General features: G+C 42.0%; 1 protein-coding gene across 4 annotated transcripts; it reads right to left on the bottom strand.

Annotated features, from left to right (window-relative positions):
- Window positions 1–251: 251 nt before the first annotated feature.
- LOC311125969 (AN1-type zinc finger protein 6-like) lies at window positions 252–14,243 on the bottom strand. 4 transcript variants are annotated; one of them, XM_084199991.1, is made up of 6 exons: window positions 13,979–14,243; window positions 8,482–8,639; window positions 6,118–6,247; window positions 4,826–4,929; window positions 1,346–1,477; window positions 252–1,179 (listed from the first exon to the last, which is right to left on the bottom strand). In XM_084199991.1, exons 2-6 carry the CDS (start codon window positions 8,630–8,632, stop codon window positions 1,031–1,033), a joined length of 666 nt encoding a protein of 221 aa, XP_084056117.1. In that variant the 5' UTR covers window positions 8,633–8,639; window positions 13,979–14,243; the 3' UTR covers window positions 252–1,030. The 4 variants fall into 4 exon arrangements, with proteins under 4 accessions (XP_084056117.1, XP_084056119.1, XP_084056120.1 ...); XM_084199993.1 differs by having other exon boundaries at window positions 6,127–6,247; XM_084199994.1 differs by lacking the exon at window positions 13,979–14,243 and adding an exon at window positions 13,125–13,246 and having other exon boundaries at window positions 6,127–6,247.
- Between the last annotated feature and the right edge of the window lies 1 nt (window position 14,244).

Below are 14,244 nucleotides of genomic sequence, written 5' to 3'. Positions count from 1 at the left end.
TTACACCGGCAGAACAATTCTGATCTTTTTTCCACTCATTGGTATTTTCACCAATCACATCAGATCTTTTCACGTCAGATATTTTTCAGAGCTGATCTGACAGGTCAAAAGACCAATTAGTGAACAAAATATCAGAATTGGGCTGCCTGTGTAAAGGCATTATATGACAGTCCTCATTAATATCCAAAACCACTTTTTGGACCTTGCTTCATTTGGTTTCTATGTGAGAAAATTGTACCAAATGCACAATGTTTCAAATTTTCAAAAATGTGTTAAAGCTTTATTCAGATCAAAGTTTAGACAGTGAATAAACTAACATAAATACAGAACAATAGATTCAGGTCATACTTCTGTGCACCCATAAATGAACTATATAATCCTCATATCATATAAACTCACAACCGGCAACAACATGCATACAGGCTATTCATAATCATGTGATAAACATAAACTCTTTTACACAGCAGATCACACACACAGTCTTTAAATGACTCAATTATACAAAAAGGTCTGGGAGCAAAGGAGCAAACGTATGCCACAATCCTGGTTTCTTCTCTCTCGCTGATAATGTAAAACAAAATCTGTTCTGTCGTCAGGCTACATACAGTCCAAAAGGAGGAATGGAAAGATCCTTGATGCGTTTTAACATGTTTTTTTTTCTTTTCTTTTTGACACCAGCAAAGCACAGCCCTTCCAGTAGTACCCATCTCAAAGTAATTATAGCCCTATTAGTATGGTAATTAATCAAAATCTAAATATTGTAACATAGTTTAAATCTTCAGATTTTTCACAAACCACAACATTTAAGGGATAAAATAATTAAAACTACAAAGGAAGTAAAAATACATTTCCAAAGACATTTTTTGTAGCTGGCATGCATGATTTTAAAAGGGTCCAATAGGAACGGAGCGTTGTCCACACAAACAACTTCAAATCAAAGAGGAAACAGAGAGAGAAACGAAAAGGTGGTCGATGGTTCATCTAAAACCGCAGGCTTTCGGGTGAGATCCGATTCGCGGCAATCCCGTTTTCAGATTTTTTGGATCTTCTCCCCGACGCAGACAGGGTTTGCTTTCCTGATCTTCTCCGCTGCGTCGGCCTTGTAGTTGAAGGTGCAGTTGTGAATGTCTGAGTACCGGTGCATGCTGCAAAACACGTTGCCGCATCGGCAGTCGAAGCCTGGGTACACAGAAGGCAGAGTTTGAAGGTAAAAGAAATTAAAATGGCTGATCGCCAAATGTGTCTCCTGGATATCAAGTACACACACACACACACAGACAGAGAAAATGGGCAACAACTAAGTCACTGCACTGAGCCAACAGGAGAATGTGTGTCAGAACCTTACCCGTGAGGCCCACTTTCTTGCGGCAGGAGAAGCAGCGATTCTTCTTGGTGGCTTTGGGTTTGTCTGAGTCCAAGGGTTTGTCCTGTCCGTCTACAGAGGCCTGGTCCGTGTCCTCGGATACCGATACAGACACTGGAGGGATCACACAGAACAACAACTTTACCGTATCGCCTTCTCAGCGCATCAATACTACTGCAGCTTTATAGGAATCCCCAATACCCATGCTTTTCAGGTGATGGCACTACATTTCACTGTGCTACAGACTAGGCCTACTATGCTTGTTCCCACTGTTTTTAACATATTTTCAGTAGGAAATAAAAAGGGATGAAAAAAGTATGCAGACATTTTTACGACGCATTTGCTTTTCTTTGGTTTTTATTCACCTTTTGACCATAATGGGTAGAAACGCTTAGTTTATCTGGCACAAATACAGCGCCCTTTCCCAGTAATGGTGAAAATAAGTCAGAAAACAACAGAACAGAAGTGACTGGGTTATTGCAGGATGCCAGTCGTACTTGCCTTTGGGTAAATGTATACACACAGTAAACATTGAACTGTAAGAATTAAGTGTTAAAATACTAACCAGTTCCTTTATTGTTCGTTTCTTGATATTTTTTCCTCCTATTAACAAAGTAAACATTTTTATATACGTGTCCTTTTTACGTTTTTTACAAAACCCATGTTGTACAGTCTTGACCAAATGGGTATGTATGAAGGGACGATTTTTAGAAGGTGCCTGAAGATTGGGACTGTGTCCCGGTACTCTCAAATACGGTACTCCTTTCTTCATGACCTATCCTTCATTACCTATGTACAGTACTGGATGGGGTTTCTACAACCCCCTTTCACCTACCATGACATGGAAGACCAGCGGTCGTAGAGGAAAGGAGACAAGGTAGCCATTGGGATTCAGTAGAAACCAAACGGAAGGAAATGGACCGAAACAGGGAGGGAGTACCTGAACTTGTCCACTAAGAAATGCTTGTTTTGCTACGGTGTGCACTTATGAATACGACCCAGGCTTTGGCCACCCTTGTTGTAGGGGAAGCAGCTAGCAGCTGTCCAGACTCTCACCATCTCTAGAACTCACTCAACCCTCTCTGTAAAAGCTTATAAGCCATGATGACCTAACCATTGACAGCCGTCTGTTCTGTCTGTGTGCGTCCCAAAAGGCACCCTATATGCACACACAGCAGTGCACTACTTTTGACTAGAGCCCTGTGGGCCATGGTCAGAAATAGTGCTATAAAGTGCACTACTTTTGACCAGAGCACTATGGGCCTTGGTCAGAAATAGTGCACTACATAGGGAATAGGGTGACATTTGTCTCGATTGTCCTCACTGACCCTTCTCTCCATCTGGCTCCTCTAGCTTCCTCTTGCGACTGACTGACTTCCTGTCCTGGCCATCCTGGCTTCTCATTGGCTGACTGGCCTGTCTATCAGGGCGAGTCCCTGAGCTACCTGCTGTGCTGGGCTCCTGCTGTTCACTATCTACAGCTGCTCTACATGGTGCTCGCTCTGCACACATAGACATACACACAGACACACACTTTAGCAACTGGTTTGTCATTCAAAACTAAAAGCTTAAAACACTTTTGGGTATTTTCTACCATTCTAAAACTATGTTCCTCTTTAACAAATGTTGAATTGGGTGTATGTACTGTAACTGTTCTAGAAGACAGTAGACAGAAACACTAGAGAACCAGTGTAACTGTTCTAGAAGACAGTAGACAGAAACACTAGAGAACCAGTGTAACTGTTCTAGAAGACAGTAGACAGAAACACTAGAGAACCAGTGTAACTGTTCTAGAAGACAGTAGACAGAAACACTAGAGAACCAGTGTAACTGTTCTAGAAGACAGTAGACAGAAACACTAGAGAACCAGTGTAACAGTTCTAGAAGACAGTAGACAGAAACACTAGAGAACCAGTGTAACAGTTCTAGAAGACAGTAGACAGAAACACTAGAGAACCAGTGTAACAGTTCTAGAAGACAGTAGACAGAAACACTAGAGAACCAGTGTAACAGTTCTAGAAGACAGTAGACAGAAACACTAGAGAACCAGTGTAACAGTTCTAGAAGACAGTAGACAGAAACACTAGAGAACCAGTGTAACTGTTCTAGAAGACAGTAGACAGAAACACTAGAGAACCAGTGTAACTGTTCTAGAAGACAGTAGACAGAAACACTAGAGAACCAGTGTAACTGTTCTAGAAGACAGTAGACAGAAACACTAGAGAACCAGTGTAACTGTTCTAGAAGACAGTAGACAGAAACACTAGAGAACCAGTGTAACTGTTCTAGAAGACAGTAGACAGAAACACTAGAGAACCAGTGTAACAGTTCTAGAAGACAGTAGAGAGAAACACTAGAGAACCAGTGTAACAGTTCTAGAAGACAGTAGACAGAAACACTAGAGAACCAGTGTAACAGTTCTAGAAGACAGTAGACAGAAACACTAGAGAACCAGTGTAACAGTTCTAGAAGACAGTAGACAGAAACACTAGAGAACCAGTGTAACTGTTCTAGAAGACAGTAGACAGAAACACTAGAGAACCAGTGTAACAGTTCTAGAAGACAGTAGACAGAAACACTAGAGAACCAGTGTAACTGTTCTAGAAGACAGTAGACAGAAACACTAGAGAACCAGTGTAACAGTTCTAGAAGACAGTAGACAGAAACACTAGAGAACCAGTGTAACAGTTCTAGAAGACAGTAGACAGAAACACTAGAGAACCAGTGTAACAGTTCTAGAAGACAGTAGACAGAAACACTAGAGAACCAGTGTAACTGTTCTAGAAGACAGTAGACAGAAACACTAGAGAACCAGTGTAACTGTTCTAGAAGACAGTAGACAGAAACACTAGAGAACCAGTGTAACAGTTCTAGAAGACAGTAGACAGAAACACTAGAGAACCAGTGTAACAGTTCTAGAAGACAGTAGACAGAAACACTAGAGAACCAGTGTAACTGTAATCCAGCAGGAGAGGATTGTGTCTGAAATCCTTCCTGAAATTCCTAGGCTGAACTTTGGGCTTTCTCTACTACCGATCTCTAAGCAAACAGAGATGGGACAACAATGTGTGTCTGTGTGTAGAACCACCCCTCGGACTGAGATTGACTGCAAGAGGGTATGAGGTGAAGGGTTTCCATGGTAGTGAGCCAGCGTTGGTCAGTGTGTGTGTGTGTGTGTGTGTGAGAGAGAGACCTCACAGCCTCTCAGGCTATTCACAGGAACATGAAAGGGTAGCACGGCAACAGCACTATTGTGTGAATCCTAACTTGAGATTTGCCTGCATAACTCAAGTATTTTACGTAAACCATGCATTGATGTCAATGAGACCACAACGTGTAAATTGTGCATTCATGTCAATGACATTTTTGCACAGAAATGTGAGTTACACACGCAGATCTCAAATGAGGATTGACTCGTCCCTATGAGAAAAGGTTTGTGGGAAACACGCTGGTAATACACACCCTGTATCTCTTCTGTTTTCAGGTCTTCTTCAGACGTGGCTGTACTCTTCTCTTCTGAATGAGTAGCTGGTGCTGCCGTTAAGAGTGACTGGCTAGATACAACACTGAAAAACATAAATAAAAGTGTTCAATTAGCCTAAAGCATGATCCATCAGTTGGTAGTCTTGATTAGAAGACTAGCTATATACAGTATTATGAAAATGATACACTTGAAGATTTCAAATGTAATCCCATTCAGGAATTTTTCTGAAAATGCACCGAACGGAAGAAAACAGACTGTAAAATCCAATGACATGGGACTCATTGTCATCAACTATGGCAATCATATTACAAAGCATTTCACCTCACTGTCAGACACAGTCAGAATGATTGGCATTGACATTTACATTTGAGTCACTTAGCAGACAATCTTATCCAGAGAGACGTACAGTTAGTGGCAGCTGTTGAAGCAATAAAAAGTGTATTAAATCGATAAAACTGCAACGACTATATAGAATTGAGCAGTACTCAAATTACATACAGTGATTTTACAATTCTTTTTTATTTCAAATATTTTCTGTGGGTTTGAGAAAACAGTGTCCCTGTAGATTTGGTCGGGGCTAGGTATGGTACAGATAGATAGACAAAGAGAGCTCATTAGATAACCACAGAAGGTCTCGTCTGTCTTAACGCACACGCTGGGGAAACGGACATGGCATGTCAAGTGGAATCTGTCTCATAGAAGAGACAGAAGCGTCCAGGGAGATGACATCACACTATTCAGACACAGAACCAGAGATGATAGACTTCCTTGTACTGTACTCCAATGGGGTACAGGAAGACCATGGTGCAAAAATAACCTTCCCTTCCTCAGAGAAACCCCTTAACGATTGACACGCTTTTTTAAAATGACACAACATCTTTTAATTTTGTAACAGGAAATAAATTACCCAGGTTTAAAATAATAATGAAACCCTGGGAATCCACTGTAATACTAGCCTTGACCCTACGTAGTAAGCAATGCAAGAACTACAAATAGTGGTGCAAAATGATTCAACGTAGTTACGTAGCAAAAATACAGACGTGTGCAGGATCGCCATTTAGCTGGGGTTTTTTGTTGCCATAAATGTGTCTTTATAGAAAGGGGTATGTATATCTGGAGTACCTACGTTTCACATAGGCTAGTTTATTAAATTAATTTCCACATGGGCTGTGTATCATATACTGTATGTTGTATGGCTGGCTTGACATGGTGGTGGTGGTGGTGGTGTGGTCATGCCGATAGCGTGTTTCAGAGAAGAGTAGCTGTATACCTACTGTACCTGTTCATCCCAGTGGCTGTGTCTGTGTGGGTCATGGCTGACGGCACGTCTACAGTACTGCTCTCTGAGCACTGGGCTAGGAGGGACTCTCCCAGGCTGCTAACCGCCGCCGAGGACGACACTGCAACGACAACACACGCTTCAATCAGAGCAGCCCAAAAGCAGAGAGGAAGAGGCAAAGCCAGAGAGTGATAACTAGACACAAAATCTGTCTTCGCCAGCAGGTGGCGTTGTTTTCCTCTTTTATTTTGCTCACCAAGCAAGGAGTTTTTGTATTTAGGTCAATGATTGTAGAATTTGATTAACCAAAAATATGATGGCTTATTTGATCGAATATACGTTTTATAATGCTTAGGTTGTTACGAGTGTACTGATATAAGTAGGACATCCTGGAAACTTGGGAGAAAAAAAACAACTTTATATCGGAGTTGTGCCTGTTGTTCACACAGGTACAGTGAGGGAAAAAAGTATTTGATCCCCTGCTGATTTTGTACGTTTGCCCACTGACAAAGACATGATCAGTCTATAATTTTAATGGTAGGTTTATTTGAACAGTGAGAGACAGAATAACAACAAAAAAATCCAGAAAAACACATGTCAAAAATGTTATAAACTGATTTGCATTTTAATGAGGGAAATAAGTATTTGACCGCTCTGCAAAACATGACTTAGTACTTGGTGGCAAAAAACCCTTGTTGGCAATCACAGAGGTCAGACGTTTCTTGTAGTTGGCCACCAGGTTTGCACACATCTCAGGAGGGATTTTGTTCCACTCCTCTTTGCAGATCTTCTCCAAGTCATTAAGGTTTCGAGGCTGACGTTTGGCAACTTGAACCTTCAGCTCCCTCCACAGATTTTCTATGGGATTAAGGTCTGGAGACTGGCTAGGCCACTCCAGGACCTTAATGTGCTTCTTCTTGAGCCACTCCTTTGTTGCCTTGGCCGTGTGTTTTGGGTCATTGTCATGCTGGAATTCCCATCCACGACCCACTTTCCAATGCCCTGGCTGAGGGAAGGAGGTTCTCACACAAGATTTGACGGCACATGGCCCCGTCCATCGTCCCTTTGATGCAGTGAAGTTGCCCTGTCCCCTTAGCAGAAAAACACCCCCAAAGCATAATGTTTCCACCTCCATGTTTGACGGTGGGGGTGGTGTTCTTGGGGTCATAGGCAGCATTCCTCCTCCTCCTCAGACGGCCCTGTATATGTGCTTTCTTGAGCAGGGGGACCTTGCGGGCGCTGCAGGATTTCAGTCCTTCACGGTGTAGTGTGTTACCAATTGTTTTCTTGGTGACTATGGTCCCAGCTGCCTTGAGATCATTGACAAGATCCTCCCGTGTAGTTCTGGGCTGATTCCTCACCATTCTCATGATCATTGCAACTCCACGAGGTGAGATCTTGCATGGAGCCCCAGGCCGAGGGAGATTGACAGTTATTTTGTGTTTCTCCCATTTGCGAATAATCGCACCAACTATTGTCACCTTCTCACCAAGCTGCTTGGCGATGGTCTTGTAGTCCATTCCAGCCTTGTGTAGGTCTACAATCTTCCCCCTGACATCCTTGGAGAGCTCTTTGGTCTTGGCCATAGTGGAGAGTTTGGAATCTGATTGATTGATTGCTTCTGTGGACAGGTGTCTTTTATACAGGTAACAAACTGAGATTAGGAGCACTCCCTTTAGTGTGTGCTCCTAATCTCAGCTCGTTACCTGTATAAAAGACACCTGGGAGCCAGAAATCTCTGATTGAGAGGGGGTCAAATACTTATTTCCCTCATTAAAATGCAAATCAATTTATAACATTTTTGACATGCTTTCTTTCTGGATTTTTTCATTGTTATTCTGTCTCTCATTGTTCAAATAAACCTACCATTAAAATTATAGACTGATCATTTCTTTGTCAGTGGGCAAACGTACAAAATCAGCAGGGGATCAAATACTTTTTTCCCCTCACTGTATCTGCCCTCTCATTGGATAGAATGGTCCAATCTGATCTTGCCTCCTCCCGACTGCCTTCCATTTTTAAAGACATTTATTTTCATTGAGTATCTGCTCAATATAACGGATAATCTGTGCCAAAAGTCACTCACTCAAATGAGACATTGTCTAAAGTTACAGTCACTGTCTGGAGTTACTGTCATCATCATTAGTCTTTCAAACAAACTTAAGTCCTTTTTTTTGTAAACTGACTTCTTCATTGTGAAATAGTAAGTCCCAAACATCAGCAATCGTGCTCACTCAGTCAAAAGTCAAATGGGTCAGTGTCAATATTTTCGTCTAAGAGGACTTGTTGGATTGATGAACTCAATTATCATTAATAAGATATTTGAAAGCTCTGTGGTATTTCCTCCCTACTCACCTGGTGGACTGACTCGTCCATTGTTGTTTTGTCTCTGGAGGAAGTCCTTGTAGCACATCGAACACATGCCATTGTTTCGCGGGTTGCTGTAGAAACCACAGCCCGTGGTGCAGAGCAGCGGCCCCTGGCTCTGGTTGGTCTCCTGGGCCATGTCCCTCCTGTTGAGGTCAAGAGGTGAGAGTTCAAAGGTCAATATGGCTATCACGCCGTTTCAGGATTGGACGCTGCCTAGGTCTAAAACATGCTTAGGTATTGGTGAAAGCCAAAGGGTAGTTTCTTGAAAAAAGAGAGATGCCAAGTGTGCTGTTGCAAAAGGCTATAGGCTAGGCTATGCCACTTAGCAGACACTTTTATCCAAAGTGAGTTTTAGTACCGTGAGAGTGTACATTTTTAGAATAAGTATGTGATCCTTGTGGTAATTGAACACACAACTGTGGTGTTGCTAGTGCCATACTCTTACCAAATGAGACACACAGGACCAGAAGATTCTACTCTTCTAATCTCTAGCCAGCTGGCTGTAGCATTCAACGTGGTGTAAGCCTAAGCAAGTTGGTCATAATTCCCTAGAAAATTCTAGAAGTTGTTTGTTGCATCACAATGCCCGAGCATTCTATGGCAACACAATGACCTAAGCGCTGAAAATGTGTAATCACTGGTACTTAGGCTATCTGATATTAACACATAGCTCTCCTATGTAGATGAATTGCTGAAAGCAGATAATACAAGTAATAATAAAAGCTACCACTAATCTCTGACCAACCGACTGCTGAGTGTGTATGATGTCCCTCTCACTTCTGCTTCTCTCTGGGCCAGCCTGCCCTTGTAAGGCAGTCAAAACAAGATATAGTCTATGTGCAGAGTTCAAATGTGCTGTATTAAAATCAGACGAGGAATCTAAGCCTCACAGTCACTCTCCTGTATAACAAGTGACAGACTTGAGAGAAGAGGGTAAGAAGAGGGGTAAGGAATGAGGCTGCTTATGTCACCAGTAGAACTGGATATGAGTGACCTATACATAGAGACTAACTACAGGTAACATATAGCCTCGGCGTAGGCCAACAACTTTATGTTGTTGAATTACAGCTCACCTTTTATGTTATACACTAGGCCAGGGTTCCCCAACTGGCAGCCCACAGTTGAATTTATTTGGGGGGACACTAAAGAATGCAAAAACACCACCAAATAATTTTGGAGATCTTTTCCAAAGTATTTCCACACATAGAGAGAGATGTGATCGTATACAAATCTAAGCAAGATTTGAAATGACTGTTTTAGTCAAATATTATATATGTTTGGGCTTCTTGCGGTCAATTTGCAGTTTACAAATTATTTGTAATTATGTTCTGGCTCCCCGACCATCCTCTCAAGAAAAGAATCAGCCTGTGGCTGAATCTAGTTGATGATCCCTGCACTAGGCTATATAATTGGGCCTAATCCATTCTATACGGCCTCATTTTCTGTGCGGGGAACAGCATTAGGCCTAATTCGATACAGTCTACTGCTCCATAGCCATGTCGATAGCCTACGCTCTTCGTAACAGTTAGGCTACTATGTCAAAACATCAAAGAAGCCACAGATAAATGAAATCACTGCTAATGTGGTATAAGCTACATAAGGATGCATCCCAAATGACATTATACTAGACCCTGCTCAAAAGTAGTGCACTATATAGGGAATAGGGTGCCATTTGGGACGTAGTCTAACCTAAGCCTGGATATGGTAACAGTGATCTGGGTAGTAGTAATGTAGTGGTGCATTTGCTGGGTTGGTAGTAATGTAATGGTGCATTTGCTGGGTTGGTAGTAATGTAATGGTGCATTTGCTGGGTTGGACATCTGGTGTATGGTTTAGTACACTATCATTTTGTCTGTGGGAGACAGGATAGGGAGGGCTGCTTCACTACCCTGAGAATGCATATGAAAACTATACAGAAAGCATAACAAGCTTTAGTGAGTGTGGACGTGTGACGCCAAAGTGTCGTCAGCATTGTAGTGGGCTCCTTGGTAGTACGGAGAGGACATCATATGACTTCATCGTGACATGGACTTCACCAGCCTAATTCTATCTTTTACATAAACAGAGTGATTTGACTGAAAGTCAGAGAGAGAGCATAATCCAGTGGTAATCTCAGGGACTGTCTTTAATCTGGGTGGATAGCAACCACTCACAGAGGGGCTGAAATACCAAGATTACCATGGTGAAAAGAAAGCTAGCGATACAACAGCAGGTTAACTCAATGAAGATCATGCTAACAGTGAGCTGAGATTCACTCTCTTTCTATTGCTACAGCCTGAAAAGATAGACCACCTATAGGCTCTCTTTTTGCTCAGGTCCTGTGCCACGATTAAAACTTTGGCTGTGCCTGTGTGATTTTTCTCCTTTGATCTGAAATAGCTTACTGGGGGAAGAGACATGCAGGGGTCCTAAATAAGAATTTAGTTGGACAGTGTATACCATGTGTATCCCGTACATACGACTAATACAACTTGAAACGTTATATAGCCAGAGCCCGTATTTATGAAGCGTCTGATCTAGGATCAGATCCTGCCTGTCCATAATAATGTGATTCATTATGATCTAAAAGGCTAAACTGATCCTAGATCAACACTCCTACTTAGAGACGCTTGATAAATACAGGCTCAGATCTCAGGTTCAGAAGATCAGCACCATTCCATTCTGTCCTTCTCAATATTACTGCCACTTTAATTAAAGTCCCTCCTCGCTGCCCTTCCTTGCACCAATCATCGCCCCCTTTCTCTCCCCCTGACCCCCTAGGCTCCGCCTGATGGTGATCTCCAGATTAATTACAGTGAGATTTTATGATGGCCTCCTCTAGTCTAGATTATGTTATGTAATCTGCCATTAAAATCTACACTAGTAACAATCCCACACAAACACACAATACGCACATAAGGGAGAGAGAAACTCACACACACGTCAACGATGCATATAGACTGAAATCAGATCACAGCTTGAGTAGGCTACGTGGAAGCAATAAAACGTGGCGACTTGACACACAGAAGGCTACTTTCTCAGGTTGAACATAGAAACAATGTGGACTGTCTTTACTGCAGGCAAATGAGAGATGCTCCAGCCCAAAACAACGGCACCATTGTAACGCCAAGGTAGTGGGTTCGATCCCCGGGACCACCCATACACAAAAATTTATGCACGCATGACTGTAAGTCGCTTTGGATAAAAGCGTCTGCTAAATGGCATATTATTATTATTATTATTCCCTACGGGCCCTGGTCAAAAGTAGTGCACTATATAAGGAATAGGGTGCCATTTAGGACCCAGCCCTGATGAGAGGTGAATGAGTCGGAGAACACAACAAGCATTAGACCTACCTGGAGCTGAAACTATGTCTGGCATGTCATTGTTACACAGTACAGTAACGTGTCTTTAACGAACATGGTGAGGAATCCAATCCAATATGTAGGCTAGCCTGAACAACTTCCCTAATCATACTAACAGGTAAGAGACATAAGGCCTATCTAAATGCCAAAACATTTGTGTAGACCTACACATTCAGTTTAGCTGAAATCTGGAAAACAAATTTATGAACTCCAGCTGAAGTCTTGTTGCACACATCACACCATAGGCTAGGCCAGTGTTATGTCATTGGCCTAGTTGTGTAACTATGTTTTCAAACCACAGTGAACCAGTTCAACAGAGACTGACACACAGTCACACATGACTATAGGCTACATGCTGACTCTCACACAGATAGGCCGACACATTCACCTAGAGCTCTGCTGCGGATAGAGCTCTCTCCTCTACTAGCAAGGATGTCATGAGGGTATCGGCCAGGGACTTGTCATTGTCAGCTGATTTCATTTATCTCAATGGCATAATGTGGTTTGTGGGACCAATGTAACTAAATAACTGTTCTTATAGGCTAGGGTAATAGCCTACTAGTGTTGTTTGAATAGCCCAACACTATCCAAGTCACAGGAACCCATAGCCATAGGCTAGCCTACATTCACATTACATCACGTGTTAGTCTACATATGATTTGCCATTGGCTTTGTTTATTTAGCTAATGAGCTATCATTTTAACTTAACAGCTACTGCGAGTTTGCCTGTCTTGCTACAGATACAGCAACACTGGGTCTCTACTAGTAAGGATGGACCTAGCAGCAACAGAGGAAGCATGGTTTGGGTCCAGTCTGTTACCTCCATTGTGACTCGAAATAGTCCAATATTAGCTCTGTGATGCAACAAAGTGAAGGGCATTGTACGACAACGTCATAAAAGCTATTTGTTTGTCCTACTCCCAGGCACATTAGCTACAATATCTAATTGGGAAAACAAATGCTGCCATCAACTACATAACATTACCCAAACATATAATCAGACAATATAAACTAGCAACAATTAACCTAGTAAGGAGCTCTTACAGTAGCTTGCAGTGAGTGTAGTAAATTGCGATTAAAATCACACGGAACTGTGTGAAAAAGGTTGTTGAAAATCCCCAGCCTAGCCTGTATTATCGTTTCATTGCCTGCCTCAACAGTGCACAGTAATGTTCAAATAAGTGCATCATTGTAACAGGCAATTTAGGTAGACAAATAACGTTGATTGAGAATAAACCTGAAATGGGTGTCCTTCACAATCATGTAACTTTGTATTGGACCAACCTCAAGAATCGTCTCAAATTCCACCTCTCTCTTTCTACTCCTCTATTTCTTCGTCTCTACACCAGCAGATTACATCCGACATCATACGCAGAATGATGCCACAACGTAACGTACTCTACTGACTACACAAAATCCACTGTCATTGGCTGTTTGTTTAGTAAACCACGCCCATATATATTATCGTCTTTCACAAATTAAACGTCAATCATTTACAGCCTTTTAAAAACACAGCTGGTTGGACAGGGAATGTGAAAGTATACACCCGCCATAAAAGTGACAAAAAACAAGCATAGTGACAAATTGTCACTGACAATAAAATATTGTAACGTTAGCGGCCTCTTAACTAGCTGCCATTTATCAGTGTAACGTTAAGCAAATGTGATCTACTGTACGTCTAAGAAGTTGCTGACATCAACATGATGATGTAGTTAACTAGCTTTCCAACTCGTCTACTGACCTTTTATAGTGAAATCTAAGTTTAAAACAGGGAATGTAAAAAAAAAATGATAGGTAGCTAGCTAGCATCAAGTGTTAAAGTTTTGTGCAGGCTAGCCGTCCTTCGATAAGTGGACAGTGGACACTAACCTAGTTTAAGGACCGAGGTCATACAGTTACAGTAGCTAACGGGGTTAGCTAACTAACTAGTAGCACTGGCAGGATAGTACATCGTATATCTAGTCACACTAACGTTAGCTAGTTAATGTTCGATAACTTAGCTGTACCAGAACATAGATGCTGTAGCTAAATAAAGATCCAAAGCATCGTTAAAAGTTAGTGCGATATCTACTGGCTAGTCCGTTAGCTACCCACCCAGACCTATCAGTAGCTAGCTAGTTTGAACTCACGTTGCTTACCTTCTCTGTTTACGCTTCTGCTCGTAAGTAGCTAGCTACCCCACGACAACTTTTTTGGACTTCGGAAAATAATATCTAGCTAAGAAAAACGAATGATTGTAGGCTTGCTCGCTAACTCAACGCGGTATTGTTGGGTCGGTCTTTTCTCGCCTCTTCCCTACCCCCAACCAGACACTGCCTGTTTTGTTACTTTTTTCACTTAAACTCCGACTGTAAAATTGGTTGTGACGTCACAGACAACTCGATACACGTCACTGGGCTGTCAA

The sequence above is a fragment of the Coregonus lavaretus genome (genome assembly GCF_964263955.1).
Source record: "Coregonus lavaretus genome assembly, contig: HAP1_SCAFFOLD_631, whole genome shotgun sequence".
Classification (NCBI taxonomy): Eukaryota; Metazoa; Chordata; class Actinopteri; order Salmoniformes; family Salmonidae; genus Coregonus; species Coregonus lavaretus.
The sequence above is the reverse complement of the archived record's forward strand: the minus strand, read 5'-3'. Positions and strand labels throughout refer to the sequence as shown.

Excerpts from the sequence above, each read along its gene's own strand:
- LOC311125969 (XM_084199991.1), bottom strand. The coding sequence starts at position 8,632 with ATGGCCCAGGAGACCAACCAGAGCCAGGGGCCGCTGCTCTGCACCACG. Across the intron at positions 6,248-8,481 it reads TGGACGAGTCAGTCCACCAG|TGTCGTCCTCGGCGGCGGTT; the intron begins GTGAGTAGGGAG and ends TTGTCGTTGCAG. Across the intron at positions 1,478-4,825 it reads GAAAACAGAAGAGATACAGG|TGTCTGTATCGGTATCCGAG; the intron begins GTGTGTATTACC and ends TGATCCCTCCAG.